The sequence below is a fragment of the Agelaius tricolor genome, unplaced genomic scaffold, assembly GCF_023055355.1.
Source record: "Agelaius tricolor isolate 1412-34295 unplaced genomic scaffold, bAgeTri1.0.p SCAF_24, whole genome shotgun sequence".
NCBI lineage: Eukaryota > Metazoa > Chordata > Aves > Passeriformes > Icteridae > Agelaius > Agelaius tricolor.
Window position 1 is genome coordinate 8,892,580 of NW_027269284.1, and position 15,252 is coordinate 8,907,831.

At 39.1% G+C, this 15,252-nt stretch overlaps 1 protein-coding gene across 6 annotated transcripts in view; it reads right to left on the minus strand.

Annotated features, from left to right (window-relative positions):
• Positions 1 to 1,683: 1,683 nt before the first annotated feature.
• Positions 1,684 to 15,252, minus strand: part of SORCS2 (sortilin related VPS10 domain containing receptor 2) — a 536,289-nt gene continuing 522,720 nt past the window's right edge. The window contains exons 26-28 of one of the 6 annotated variants that reach the window (XM_071447414.1): positions 14,783 to 14,886; positions 12,542 to 12,621; positions 1,684 to 12,204 (exon numbers count right to left, since the gene is read on the minus strand). In XM_071447414.1, coding sequence (XP_071303515.1) covers positions 12,181 to 12,204; positions 12,542 to 12,621; positions 14,783 to 14,886 — 208 coding nt within the window. In that variant the 3' untranslated portion in view covers positions 1,684 to 12,180. Of the gene's footprint in view, positions 12,205 to 12,541; positions 12,622 to 14,728; positions 14,887 to 15,252 lie in introns of all 6 variants that reach the window. The other 5 variants (XM_071447411.1, XM_071447410.1, XM_071447415.1 and 2 more) reach the window with 5 other exon arrangements.

The following is a 15,252-nucleotide window of genomic DNA, read 5'->3' on the forward strand; positions in this document are numbered from 1 at the left end:
AGCTCTTCTTGGAAAGAACTATTTGCAACATCATTAAAAGTAACTTTATAGTTTCTTTGAGTTTTGCTTTTATTTATATCAGAGCACTACATTTGGAAAATGAGATGTCATTTGAGATTCAACAGTCTGCTTTTGTAGAGATGATGAACTGCAGTTAAAGTCTCAGCTAGGCACAGGATAGGATTAGAGAACCTAAAATGACAAATTGCAGTGTTTCCTAGCTGGGCTGCACAAGCAGGGGAAGCTCAAGCTTCATTCCTGCATCCAGCCCCACATTTAGCATGGTGTGCCACGGGGAAGGGTCAGAGTGCCCACACCACAGGGCTCCCCCAGCTGCCAGCTCCTCCAGCAGGCACCCTGGGAGAGTGCTCAGCTAGGGCAGACTGAGAAAATTCAGTTTCATCTCGTCTGAATTATTTTTCTTTTTAATTATCCATCTTTAGATCCCTCAAAATATATCCACTCTGTGAATAAATAATCCATTTGTGGTCCTATTAAAACTTCATTGCAGTCTATAAAATTTGTATGGCTAATTAAAAAATCACTAGATAATAATTCATGGTGCTGCTTTATCCCAGTATAAGCTTTAATAAGACTTCACATTGCACATCCACAACAATTAGCAACATCTCTGTTTTTCCCTGTTGTGGGCAAGAGGCAGTGAAAAGAAACATCGAGTGTTTATTCTACCAGTGTCAGACTTTCCCTGGGAAGGCACCAAGCTACACAGCAGCAGCCACCTCTCAGCAAACCATAAACTCTATTCCAGCCTGAAAATATCTCTAAACTTTGAAGCAGGAAGGAATGCCCAGTCTGTAGGGATGGAAGGCATTTTCTGACTTCAGCAATTCAGTGACCTTCAGCAAAGACAGAGAGCACTTGCCAGGACCATAGGAGAAAACCTTTAGGACATTAAGGCCAAGACTTTATAAAAATATACTATATAATTTTGCATTTCATTTCCAAAGACTCTAGGCAGAGTGAAATAAATATATGTAGCAGCTGGGCATGTCCAGTGGGCATAATTCTGAGGATTTTGGTTTTGCTAGCTTTGTATATGATTGAATATAGTTTGTAGCTCAGTTTTATTTTGAGTCAAGGCCTGATCCTTACACACAGCTACATCCAGCTTAAGGGCTAAGTGACTTGCAGACCCCTCAATTTTGCAAAGAGAATGCAGCTTCTACAGCACAGGCATCTCCTTAGGAAAAGAGTGGGGTAAAGGAAGGGCAATGAATAAAAAGAAAAGAAGAGATTGGAATAAAGGCACGGGAAGGGCAGAACACACATACCTCTGTTCTGTGGATGGCGCTCTATCACAGGGAGATGAATTCTTTAGCAGGACAGAAATACCCAGCCTCTGTTGCAGTGGCAGAACAGCCCTGCATGGCTTCTGTCTCACCACAGGATGTCACCCTCCACCAGCTACACTGCAGACCCTTCCAGGAAAAGGAAAAAGGACTTTTCCCTCTTTCCCTATGAATGGAGCCGAGCTGCAGTGTAGGAGGATGGAGTGGAGTGGCTAAAGAGGAGGAGAATGAAGGTTTGCTGCAGCCTTTGAGCTCAGTGTTGCAGAGTTGAGTCGTTTGCTGCTAAATTCAGACACACAAACTCAGGGGACTGGTTAAACCATTTCCCCTCCACAAAACCCATGAGAAGCTTCAAAAGAAAAACAAAGCAATCAATAGTTTAGAACCAAATTTTATTAAAGAAAAACCTGGAGTGCAGGTTCTCAGGACAAATGCATACCTTTGGATGCAGTGGAGTACACAGGTACGTATACAGTAGTTTGCCTGCTACATGTTTGGAAGCTGAAAGAGACCGTGATAATCTGTACTGCACAGTTCATCACCATTGTTAAAAGTTGCCAAAAATTTGCTTGTGGATTGCTAACAGATACTTGGTTATGTGTGTGCACTACATATTGCACAAGAGTTTTTGATTAAGCTATTACTTGTGCAATTGAATCACAGTTAAGTGTTACGTCAAGCATATTCAAACATATATTTGTTTCCTTTTCTCAAAAACAGCACATCACTACAAAACTGCCATTAAATGTTACATATTTACAAAAAATATACAAATAACACTTTTCCCCATTTTTGACAATGCACCAATTATGGATTTATTTCATTCTTCACTTGAGCCCTGTTACTGTATACAAAGAAACCTGCTTAAAGTCAAGGTCACCTGAAACAAAATTAGGAGAAGGCATGTTCTGTTTTCACAAATACAGAATGTGCAAAGGCAGAAGGAGAGGGCTGTGTAGCCATGTATGTTAAAGGTAGGGGTTATAGCATACTGATGACTGCTAAGAACCTACACAAGGAGTGGAATAACCCCCAATCAAAATTAGGCATTTGCTGACCAAGCAGTCATAAGCAGTTAAAAAATTCAGTTCTACCTTGGTTTTAATTAGCTTACATCTATCCAAAGAACTCTCATGCTAGCAATGGGAATAAAAATTATGGTGAAAATCAGTGAGTAACCTGTGAGTAACAGGTGCATTGAGAAGACTGATTTTAACCTGCAGTTGCTTTCGAAATCCACTGTGGATGAAATTCTTCTGTAACACAAAGCTGAACTGATAATGTCTGTGGAACTGCATGGCCATAAATTAGGGTAGAATTTGGGCCAGCAATGCCAAATAAACAATGTTCCACATTAACAACAGGGTAGCTAGACATGCTTTGTGAATCTTCACAAGACATATGTCAAGTCTAGTTTTTATTTTACAGCCTTTCACATACTTACCAAGAGCTGCAGCACTAATTAGCCACAAAATATTATTTAGGCTTGGTTTAATTACCATTTTTTCCTCTTTTGTTTTCATGGGTAATGTCAGCAAAATCTGTATTTGTCTGTCTGTATCTGGATTCAGAGACTTTGCATACACCTGTGCTGGAACAGCCACAGATGCACTGTAAAAAAGCTGGCTTCCATCCTTTGCTCTTAAAAAGGAAAATTCTCCTATTCCAACTCTCATCTCTCCACATATTTCTCCAATCTAGGATGAAGCAATATTTCTAGTGCTGTTTCATAAATATAACAAGTTAATACACCAAGTTAATTTCATTTAGGTAAGGAAGGGCAATACATGATGTCACCTAAATCCACACTTGCAATGCAGTAGGGTGGTATTCTTTAAAACACCTTCTGCAAAGAAACCTGTCAAAGTTTAATGGAAACATAAATCACAGGTGCTGTACATATTTGTAAAAATAAGTGGGTAGGTGAAACAAAAAAAAGTGGAAGCTTCCCAAAGCACTCTGCCAGATGATCAAGTTCCCCACCCTCTTCCAATTTGCTATTCCTCTGCAAACTTCTTGTATTTATTTTTCCTCAGCCACACGGAAGAGGATGAAAATTAGTTAATCACCTTTTAACATCAACCCAGTTTTTTGACAGAATGACAATCAGAGGAAAACAACTCAGAGAAGACTGGGATCAAGAGAGGAGAATTCAAGTATACTTCTCCATTTGATTACGTTTTCCCTCCAGAGCCTTCTGCACTGCAGCAAGCACAACCATGACTTTACACCCATGAGGAAATAAATCACAGCCTGTCAGTGACAAATGAAAAAAAGGATCTGTACTCAAAGGCCTGGTGTGCATATGAAATGGAGGAACTCTCTGTTCCTAAAATTAAAATTTCTAATCACATGTTCAGTAAACTCCAATCACTGGTGTTTACCCTCAGGAATACTACACCAGCTCCATTCATCTTCTTTAAACATTATAAAATTACAGCTCACACAGGCATTCTAGCAAATTACATTTCAACAGTACAAATGCAAGAGACAGACTCTATAAAATAATTCTTTTCCCTTGTGTCCTAGCTTGGTGCTGTGCTAGGGAGGAACACCATTAGCAAATGACCCCCAGTCATCTGGAGCACCCATAGAGGCATCTTGACTCCTAAAGCAACATCTTTTCCATGCACCTCAGGTGGAATGTTGCTGCAAGTCAGATCTGTCTTAAATTATCGGCAGAGATGGTGATAATTTTGCATGTTCCTCGTGCTGCATCAATTTAGACTCATGGTTTAAAGACTCTGCATGCAACCAACAAAATAAAATAGTTGCCATTACAAATCAAAGCTTCCAGACTTAACCATAACAAAATCAACAACGTGGTAAAACCATACACACTGGTAACACTGACTTTCTCCCTGCTGTTCCTTGTCCTGGTTAGTCCTGTGCTCCCCTCCCTCCACATCTCTCCCACTTACATTCCCTAAGACAGGCTATACCTTTCCAAGATACCACTGGACTTTTCAATGATCTTACTCCCATTACATTCTCCAAGCTCCTCCAGCATGATGATTCTGCCAAATATATCTGGTGACTTTGCTTAAATTTGTATTTTATGGAACTTGAATCCAAGCCATTTTCCCCACCCTCTAGGAAAGGTTTCATACACACCCATTCCATAAACCTGTCAAGTCAAATTGCTCCTGACCCTCTGTTAACAAAGAATTCTCTTTACTCCACCTATGGCTCAGCTTTGGGTTGTAACAATTTCTCTAAAAGGCTGTGTCTCACCTTGGGTCTCAGCATTTCCCATACTGAAATACAAATGCAGCCCAGTGGTCTGGCAAGGTGCTCTACCCCTGCTGCAATTCTGTACCTGCCAGACTGTGAGGCTGGCAAAGCAAGCCAGCCCTTGCTGTGCTCCAGGAAACTCATAGGAACACCATGTCTCAGCCTGGAACCCAAAGGAAGGCAGAGGAAGATATGTGGGAGATAACAGATAACCATCTTTGCCAATTAAATACATAATTTTACTACAGACCAACAGCAAAACCAATCTATACACTGGAGAGAGAGGAAATGCTGGTTTTTATTCTTTCAGGGAGTATAATATTCATCCACATCTCAAACTAGAAGCATGAGCTCCCTGGGATGAACATCTGAGAGAAGTTCTTGAAAAGGAAAAGATAAGAATTCCAGAAAGGTTCAGCAAAAATGAGAGCCAAAATTAAAGCTGAAAGGATTAAAAGATACTGAAGTGGGAAAGAAGCAGGAAGGATGGACTGCAGTGACACAAAGCACAGGGAACCTCATCGACTCAGACAATAGAGCAGAGCTAAAGGAGAGGCAGGGAGGGGGAAGATTGTGATTCTTGCTTTCAGCTGGGACACAGTAGGGTGCATATCCAAATAGAAACACAGACAGTAACATAAAGCAGAACAAAAAGCAAGGAAGGAAAAGTGAACCGTAGAAAACTGTCATCTGGAAAAGCCAGGCAAGGCAGAGCCACAAACAGCAGCAACAATGAAAGAGAACAAAAGGACTACAAAACAGGGGTGGGGGGACAGGAGGAGAAACAGAAAAGAGTGGAAATTTGGCTTTTTTTTTTTTTTTTCTAGTTTCAGAAGCTACTTGGCAAAGATTTGGAAGTATTAAGCAATGTAGGTAACTTCAGGAACAGTTACTTTGCTACTTCAGCATGTCAGAAGATTAACCCCAAAGACAGGAGTGTATTTACGAGTAAATGGAGCCAATGAATTTGGCAATTCACTGGGCAGTTTGTTTGTGAAGATATGCTGTAATTTTAAACATTTAAATGCCCTGATGTGAACCTGAAGCATAGAGGTGGTGTATTACAATATTCTCCTTAGGACTAGTTTTACCATTTGCAAACTGCCTATGTGCCTGTTACTGATGTTTGAGGCCACGCTTCCTCTGCACAGTCCTTTCTATTCAAAATCCATAACAAGAATATCTCAAAAGCCACATGGATATAAGCCTGCTGTTTTCCTGTATGAGCTGTCCTCATTAAAAGTATCTCTTTCACCATTTCAGAATGATTTCATTTTTAAACTCTTTTAATCAATAAGCAGTGTGAATTAATACTTTTTCTAAAAAGTGAATAAGCCAATTCATTTGCTTTGATCTGCAAGAGCAGACACTGTCAGTAAGAACTAAATATAAGTATCAAAAGCTGGCTAAAATTAGCAACAAATAACATAGAAATATTAAGACATGTTAAGAAAGTTATTTGGAATGCCTGGCCTTCCTAGTGATTAATATACTCATTATACCATTAAAAATACGTGCAAAAAAGGCATATTATTTAAGCAGTGCCAGGTACTGCTGCTTGTATTATTGCTGCTTAACAGGGCTTTATGTCCACTGTATTGCAAGTAATCAGTGTAAAGATGCAAATTCTACAGAAACTCAGAAATCAAGGCTGATCAAGGCAGATGAAGTTTGTGTGAAATCCAAGTGTTGCGAGGAAAAACTATTAAGCAAAATTACTTGTGTAAGGGAAAGAATGCACTCTCTGTCAGGGCTAGTAAATGTTCTTCTAAAAGAAAATCAATCTGGAAGGGAGGCAAAGAGTTTGCAAATAAGATTATGTATTTTTACATATTCTACTAAAAAGTATTTAATGCAAACCATAATAGCTCTTTGATAAGGATTTTTTCACACAGCTATATTGTTGTATTTCAGAGTACATACTTCTAAGCCTTCCAGTATTTCTTATGTTAGAAACTGTTTTACAGAAGATCACCTCAGCTACCAGCATATAACCTAGCTGGAAACAGTAATACTGATAAGCTTCACATATAAAAAAAAGGGATGAAAAGAATGGAAGTCATACATGGCTCCACAATTCATAGTTTAAGTAATTTGCTACTCCATTTAACAGGAGGAAAAAAGCTGGGACTGAAGACTTACAGAAATGAGATCTCATATTAAAAATCATGAAACTAACTTGCTGTACATATCAATTTCAGTGGAAAAATATTCCAAGAGGATGCATTCTTTACCCTCCAGAGCAGCCTGAAGTACCATTACAGGTTCTTCCTTCCCCAAAAACATGCCTCCTCTCTGCTTATGCAACACACCTGAAAAGAAGGAACAAATAACAACTTTTTGTGCATGGCATTCCATTCAGATTTGGGGAATGGGCTGTTCTAGGGCTGTCTCAACATGGAGCAACCCCTCTGAACCCCCTGCAGCCTGAGCATGCACAGAGAGCTGGAGGCAACGCGGCTGGGGTGGTCAGATGGGGACAAGGGCTGCCCTGGGACAGAAGAGTACAAATTTGAGAGGGCACAGCTTGACATTTCCCAAAGACTGCAGGGTTAGGCTATTAGTTGCAAAAGCTAACCAGGGGTCTGACTTATTTGTCACTTTGATGATTATAGTCTAAAAATAAGTCAAAAATATTACAGGAATAAAAATGCATTTAAATGGCACTGAGAGGACGAATGCTAAGAAGCTGAAAGGAAATACAGAACATGAAAATACAAACTTAATGTTAAGATAATTGTCTGAGCAGACCTTACTTACAGTCAATTAAATGCCATTCTAATGAAAGTTTTAGGCTTTCTCAGACTAGTACTGGCTATGTGCCAGTCTCTTGAAGAAAGTTGTAGAAGCAGTGTGCAACTGGGACTAAAACAGAGAAAATGAGCCAGGAAGCAGCTTTTTCGATGGACTTAAAAGACAAATCAAAATTTTGTATCTCAAAAATCAAGATTTATAAGGGTAAATGCTTATAAATTTTGTCCTGGTGGAAATTCAATACTTTGAGAGAAATGGGCACTTACTTTCATCTAAATTGCTGAAATAAAAATGAATATGGAAACAATATAGTGGTATCAATCAATATACAATAAAACAACTACAATAACTCCAACTGGAAGGAACTGTGCAATGAAATAAAATGTTTAGTCTCTCTTTTCCCCTGAAGTCTCATTAATGAAAAAATTACAAAACTTTTTTAATAGGAAACGTAGAAAAAAATCTATGACTGAAATTGTCATTGATTCTATCTACTTAGAAACATTGACTTGAAATAACACTAGAAATTCAAAACTTATCAGAACCTCTGGTTCATCATCAAAAAGCTACTGCATGTATTTAATTTCTTATAAGGATTTTCTTTTTCTCACACATTTTTTTGAGCATGTATCTGTGTAAGGAGGATGGAAATTACTGCAGTTCCATTCTATTGATCTCCATTGAAGATACAGCCTACAGTAGTAGAGTGTTCCCACCAAGAGAAGGTCTCATTGGACTGAAAACACAGCTAACCATGATAATCATGTCAGATGAAACCTGCTTTGCACTAGGAACTACTGATGGCAAAGCAATGATTTGTCTTTCTCTACAGGACAGTTAGTTAACAACTCATCTACTTTATATGAATAAACAGTTTACTCCTCATTACACCAGTCGTTGAAAGAAGAAAATGCATCAAGAAGGATTTAATTCAATGAGAATATCATAAAAGAGTTCCAAGAAATTGGATGTGAATTGTGGATACAACATCTCGCCTCAGGCTTTCTGTTTCTTCACAGCCATTTCCACCACCCTCTTCAACAGAGTATAAAAATATTCACTGGTTTATATTGCTTACATTATTGAAAAATTAATTAATGCTGTGTGCATTTTCCCTAAATGTCCTCTGAGCATTTCTGAGTATTTTATATGGATGGGCTGCTCCAAAGCCATATAAAACATTTAATGTCAAAAGAGAAAGCAAAGACAACAGCTGTAAATCTTGATGGTTCTGTTAGAATGCTTCAGATCATACTGCTTGGAGCACTCTGACAAGTACAGAGTGTTACTGAAATTGCAAATACATCAGATTTTAAGAAGGCCAAAAGAGGCCAATGAGGCCAGTACACTGCCAGTTTTTTAGATTCAGTATAGTTCAATATCAGTGCTGATAAATATCACTGTACCCATTTTTACAAGGTTTTTGATCAAATAACAATGCAGAGAAGTCAGTTCACAATACTAGTGTGCAACAGCAAATTCACAGCCAATGTTGCAGTGCTACCACATAACAGTATGTTCCAATAGCAGTGTTTAAATAAAATTATCTTCTTTTTTCTATTTTACCAGTGATGCACCTTTCTTGAATTATTCATTTTTTACATTTATACATAATTGCAGCTGGTTTCAATAGAGAACTTTTAAGAACAATGATAATTACAAGTGAAACAAAGAAAGTTAAACCATTAATAATTTATAGTAACAAAATTCTTTTGCTCTGATGATTCTGAACAAACAGTAATGAATTTAGCCTCACAATACCCCTGTGAGGTAGGCAATCACTATCAGCCCCATTTTACAAGTGGGGAAACCAGAGCACATACAAGGGAAGTAACTTGCTCAAAGTCTGGGTACAGAATCCAGGTATCTGACAGTCATCTTCTGTTTCTTAGCCACCACATCACCCTTCCCCACTAAAAAACATAACTAAAATATGTACAAATACTGCATGTGTGCATGCACACATGTGTGACTAGCACTTGTGCCCAGAAGCAGCTCTGTGTTTCTGAATACTCATGTGTCAGGATTTTAGATACATATAAAGAATAAAAAGATATTTATTCTTTATATGTATCTAAAGATTTGAGAACTAGCACTAGTGAGTCTTTTCATTTACAGATAAACCGAGACACCATGAAGGAGAAAATGGTAATAATACTTTCTCAGTTTTAAAAGAACTCATTTAAAAATTATTCTTGAGAGGAAATCAAAGGCTTCCTTTATTATCTGCTGGGTATGATTAATACAGTTATGGCAATACCAACATGTCTTTAGAAAACTGTTTTTAAGACATGACAAATCAACCTCACAGGAGTGCTGTATGAATCAAATTAATAAGCATTGGAAAAATTATTACAGGTACTAGACTGTGCTAAGTGTTAATTAGAGTACCAAGCAGTTACATATTCTAAGTTCCAAAAGACTCCTGTGATCAGAAACACAAATCACCCTGAATTAAATGCATAAAAGTAGCTGTTAAAGCATAAATTAGTTGTGTGACCTAGTTCCAACCATGTGAGAACAACCCCAAGCTGGAGCTTCCATCCCATTCCTTGTCTGTGGAGCTGGTTTGCCACTCACCTGCCCTATACAAACAACCTATTTCAGATTTATTTCACAGGAACAAGTAAGATGGTTGCAATGTTATTTTATTCTCTGCTCCAGCTCATTTCCACTAGAAAAAGCAAGAAGAGCTGGTGAGGAGAGAAAGCCCCTGGTGCAATGATCCCAAGAGTTTCCAATTCACAGCATGTTTTGTATATGCACTTTTCTTCAAGAAACCCAGACTCAGAAACATTTAAGACCTTGGATTTCCCCAGTCTGGCACACAACAGTCAGCCAGGGCATTGCTTCTCTGTTAATAAGTTTACATGGCACTATACAACTAAATAGGCAGAAATCTTAGAACAATTTTTGTAATTATTTTCCTGAGCGGTTTGCAAGTGCTTTTCAGAATCTTCACTCTAACTTCTCCACCTAGTTCCTTACAGTAAATTTATAATCTAGATTTTCTTGTGCTTTACTCATACATCCTATGGGGGTTCATGAGAGCCTACAGTACTACACTGAGTTACTACCTCCCAATCTGCTGCATTTGATGATAATATGCTCTATATTCACAACTACATGGAAGAATGATTCCAATGCATACACTGATTTTAAGACAGTTCTTTTCTATTTGACCAGCCTTCATTATTTTCTGTTTGCATTTCTGGATGATGCACTATCTGTATCCTTCTCAAACAAGGTGGTGTGCAAGCTTGTCACTAGCATCAGTATGACATTCAGTGAGTACAGAGTTATTTATTCTCTATCAAAGGCAAAAAGTGAAGAGATTATATAGGTTTCTGAGAGAAGCATCCTAATCCCAGGCAGCTGTGACACACAGGATGCCAGACATTTAAACTTACCACACAGCACCACACTTGTTTTCCTACATGGCAAAAATAAACCACAGAGCAAAGACAAGAGGAGTGTGGATTCACTGCATCACCATTCCCTAGGCATGCAGAGGTCAAGACTAGGAAACTCTGACCCAAGTGACAAAAGTGGGATTAGGAAACAAGGACCTGACTCACAAACCTTTCTGCAGGCAGCTCCTCCAGGAGCCCTTCCCCTGCTGTCCCTGCAGAAAAAGGGGCCACTGGTGGTAGGGACTGAGAGACACCCCTGGTGATGGGAAGGGAACAGGAAGCCCGAAATCCCTTCCCATCATCCCCGTGACCCTTTGGATTGTCAAACCAACCCCAGTGGAAAAGGTCAGGTTGGGGTTTGCTCATTCCCACCAGAAAGGGCAAATGCCAGGAGAAATCCCAATCAGGGATGCCCTGGGAAGGAGAAAGGAGATGGCAGCAGTACCCAGCCCTTCCCAGAGCAGAACACTGACCCACCCAGCACAGCTGCCCTTAGAGGAAGTTTTAAAAAAATAACCATACAAAGAAAACTGTGTAAAAGAGGTATTTACACTCTCTGCAAATTTAAAAAGAGACAGGCCACCAGCCTAGGGTTTAACAGGAGAACTCATCTGGCAGCTGCCATCATCCTAGAGGGGCTCGCTCAGGAGAAAATAAAAAAGAGCAACTAAAATGACTGTCTGCAAGTGAAGGCACCTGATCTGGAAATAGCATCAAGCTGGTGTTTTTCTTTCACATGGGATGGGAGGGGGGGAGATACTGCTGCTGATAGTTTTTCAAGACTTGCTACACTTACAAGAGCATTATTGTATATTACAAGAAATCCTAATTAACATTTTACTTCATTTAATCCTCAGAAGGGCCTAAGCCTAAATTTGTTAGATTGTCTCACACATGTTTAAGTTAAGAGCTGGTCTCAACTAGGAGTGCATTTGTCTCTCTCTCAGTCCTTTCCCAGTACAGAAACACTTGGCCTACTAAAAAAATTGTCATTGTGATCAACCATCTTTTCTGGTCTAGTCACTTGTGTAAAAATCACCTTTTTGGGCTGAAGACTCCCAGCCTTCCACTGAATACCTCAATTAAAAATATAATTAAAAAGTTACAGTCAATCATTCTAAAAAAACCCATAAAGAAATAGAGCATATACAGAAAAGAAACAAGGTGGCATTGAAGGAGCCTAGGGCTACAAATTTGCTACCATAGTTTGAGTTTCAGTCGAAATGAGTTCCCAGGCCATTGAGTGAACACAAGACATGTTATCCTTTGCCCTTGGTAACTGAGGATGGATGCTTTTTTCCACAGGACTGATAAGAAACCTCCTCTCCATCAGCATTTACAGCCATGTTTGCAATTTTGGGACATCACCAGGGAAAAATAAAACGGTAGAGTGAAGAGTCTTTCGGTTTTTGTGTTCAGCTGCAAATATCAGCTAACCAGGTAACTGTGCATCTCTCTGGAGTTGATGCTCAAAACCACGCCTGAGTGATTGCCTAGGGAAATACAGAAACAAAAGGCCAACATTAGTGCACTTCAGGTACTCCACAATAAATCCCCCTTTTATTGCAGAGACAAGTAAATTGCATAAGAGAGTGTCTTATCAAACAACAGGTCAGGTGAAGGTTGGTGCAACGGCTCCATGTACCTACAGCACACTTTTGCACTAAGCTTTTGCTCATGGTGGTGGATTTGTGGTGAATTCCTAGGGTTTCTATCCAAGTGACAGCATAAGTTGGTTCTCTTTGTGGCTTATAAAGGTGTAGTTGTCTCGAGGGGTGCAGGTGAGGGAGGAGAATGGAACCTGAGGCGTCCATTCGACATGCCACTGACCTGGGACTGGACACTGACCGGCATCAGCAATAAGGGAACTCTGTAGCTGTTCAAGTTGCCACCTCTCCCAGAAGGAGTCACTGCAAGGTAATGGTGTTGAGGAGTCCCAAGGTGGGGGTTGCGATAAAGTAGGCAACATAAAATATATAGAAAACAAAAAAAGTGGATGGGTGAGTCTGGAAATATTGTACTGTGGAAATTCAAAAGTTATGAGAAGAGAGAGAACAAACAGAAACCCAGGCCTGTAACTCCCTGCTGCGCATGGACATCTCCCAAGAGGGAGGGAGAAAGCTCACCAGAGCTAGGAGGGATCTCCATAGCATAGGAACCTTCTGCAAATAATGTAGTAAACCAGAATTTAATATAAAGCAGGGATTATAACAGGTTTCATAGTCTAAACCAGATAAAATAGAGTATCATTAACAGGAATATTTTCTTGGCAGTACTGAGCAATACCGGAGCTAGTGGAAAGTATTGCAAATAACAAAACAGTAGAGCGAGCAGGAGTGTAGTTTTATGTATTAAATAACATCTTCTGTCTCAAGGCTGTACAGTAGCTGACAAATACAAATGATTATGATCCACAAAAATGAGCTTTTTACACTCTCCTGGAAAGTCTGCTGCTGCAGACAACGTGGCTGAAGCACAAATCACCTCAAAATCACATTCACATTCTTATGTCATCAAAACATCATATCTTGTACTCTTCAACCCAAAAATAATGCTCTGCTCAGATGGAAGATTTTTGTTTCCTCAGAGTAACAAGTGCAGGGCAAGCAGAGATTAATTCTAAAAGTGTTACAAATCAGGGTAGCATTTCTTTTTTAGAGCATCCCAAGCTGCCTTCTTTTAAATAAGCCATGAGGGATTTTCTACCATTAAAAGAAGTTATGCTTTTCTACTAGAGGTGTTTGAATGCTCCACTTTAATAGGCATGTCTGCAAGGACCTTGTTAGCATTCAGCTTCTTCTCTAAAGGCCCTGGAGACGAGGTGACCAAACAAATTTAACTTAGACTTTGTTTTTCCAGGTTTGTTTTTGGAACTAACTCCGGTAAAGTCAGGGGAGCAACAAAGGTCATCTTGCAAAATTAGAATGAAAGCAGTGATACTCATACACAAGGTTGTCAGAGAAGAGATAGAAATACACAAAGCAAAGCAAGAGGCTCGATTCTTCCCTTGTGTTCAAAGCTAACACCTCCTAGAAGAACCTAGAAGCACACACAGTTCTGCAAATGAAAATAAAGACATGGACAACAAACAGAAAAGGTGAAACCCCAAATAAAGAAATCTCTCGTCAGCCCAGGTTCTGTCTTGCCCAGGCTACCTTGGGTGCAGCTAAAACACATCTTCTTCCTTGGGGTTCACAAAGACATTATAATTGCCTTTCACACCATCAATCTACTGCTATAAATCCCAAGAGCTTTGGATCATCTGATTTATTTTCACAAATTTCCAGAAATGGAACTGGGTGTTGTTTACATTGTCCTACAATTTTCAGACTGTGACCTGAAAGCAGTCTGAAGACAATGTATTATAGATCAGAACTCCATGTTGCATTAAAACTAACCACAGGGTGCCAGGATATACACTTCCACCTGACACTGAAATCATTTGCACTGAGGTACTCACAGAAAGTTTCCCTCATGGGTTCTTTATAACCACCTCATCAATACTAGAAAATCAACAGCTAAATTAAGGAAGACTTATGATACTTTTAATACATGAATAAATTTAATGTTTCTAATAACAAAAAATTTAAATGCCATTGGAATATGAAGGCAAATAAAGCAATGGATCTCCATACAATCCATCTGAAATCACAGAAGCATTGACTCTACAAATCCTTCTGGCCCGAACTCAATTTTCCGCTAATTCAGAGGATTACTGAGTGAATTCAACTCTTGTAGATTATATCCCATTCCACCAAATAAAATTTATCTCTAAAATTGTCTAAGTCAGTCTCCTGACATTAAACTACTATGTCTGTACTCATGCTCTATATAGCACATCATCCATACATTAGCCTGTATCTCAAGCAAGCCAAAAGGTGATTGGGATAATCCCTTGTTACTGGTGTTAGCATTTGCATCTTTTTGAGACTGAAAACAAAAAAGAATTAAAATGAAAACAAACATAAATTTAAAATCAACTACTTATGAAAATTTATAAGCTAAAAACGAAGTTACCTCTTGCGTTACCTAGTGTTTGAGAGTCCAGATCATCATCAATAAACTCCTCACCCTGGATGATGTTCTGGGTGTCCTCACTGTGATTAACAGGGCTTGTCATCTCCTGCTCTTTTTCATTGTGCATCTGGGCGTAGACATTTCTGCCTGGCAGTTTCCTAAATGGTACAAGAAGAAAAAAATTTTGGGATGGAATTTTTTGTGCCGCACACACATTGGCATCAGAGCAGAGCTCCAGCAGGGCAAAGCTGTTCCAAAACAAAAAATCATCACCAATCCCATCCTTCCTTAATTTTGTGATTATAACCTAAACTTACCAACTCTTTGTTCTCTGTCACAGTTTTATATAACTGCCTTTTCAGGATCTCCAGACTAACATAATATTTAAGCATCCATTTCTAAGATTAACAGACAATAAGCAATGTTGAAAAAAAATTACTAAAGCCACAGAAAACCTATTTTAAGAATTCAAGCAATGAAAGGGCCCAGTGGGTGTTCATTCTTGGTCCCAGGTGTCTTCATAT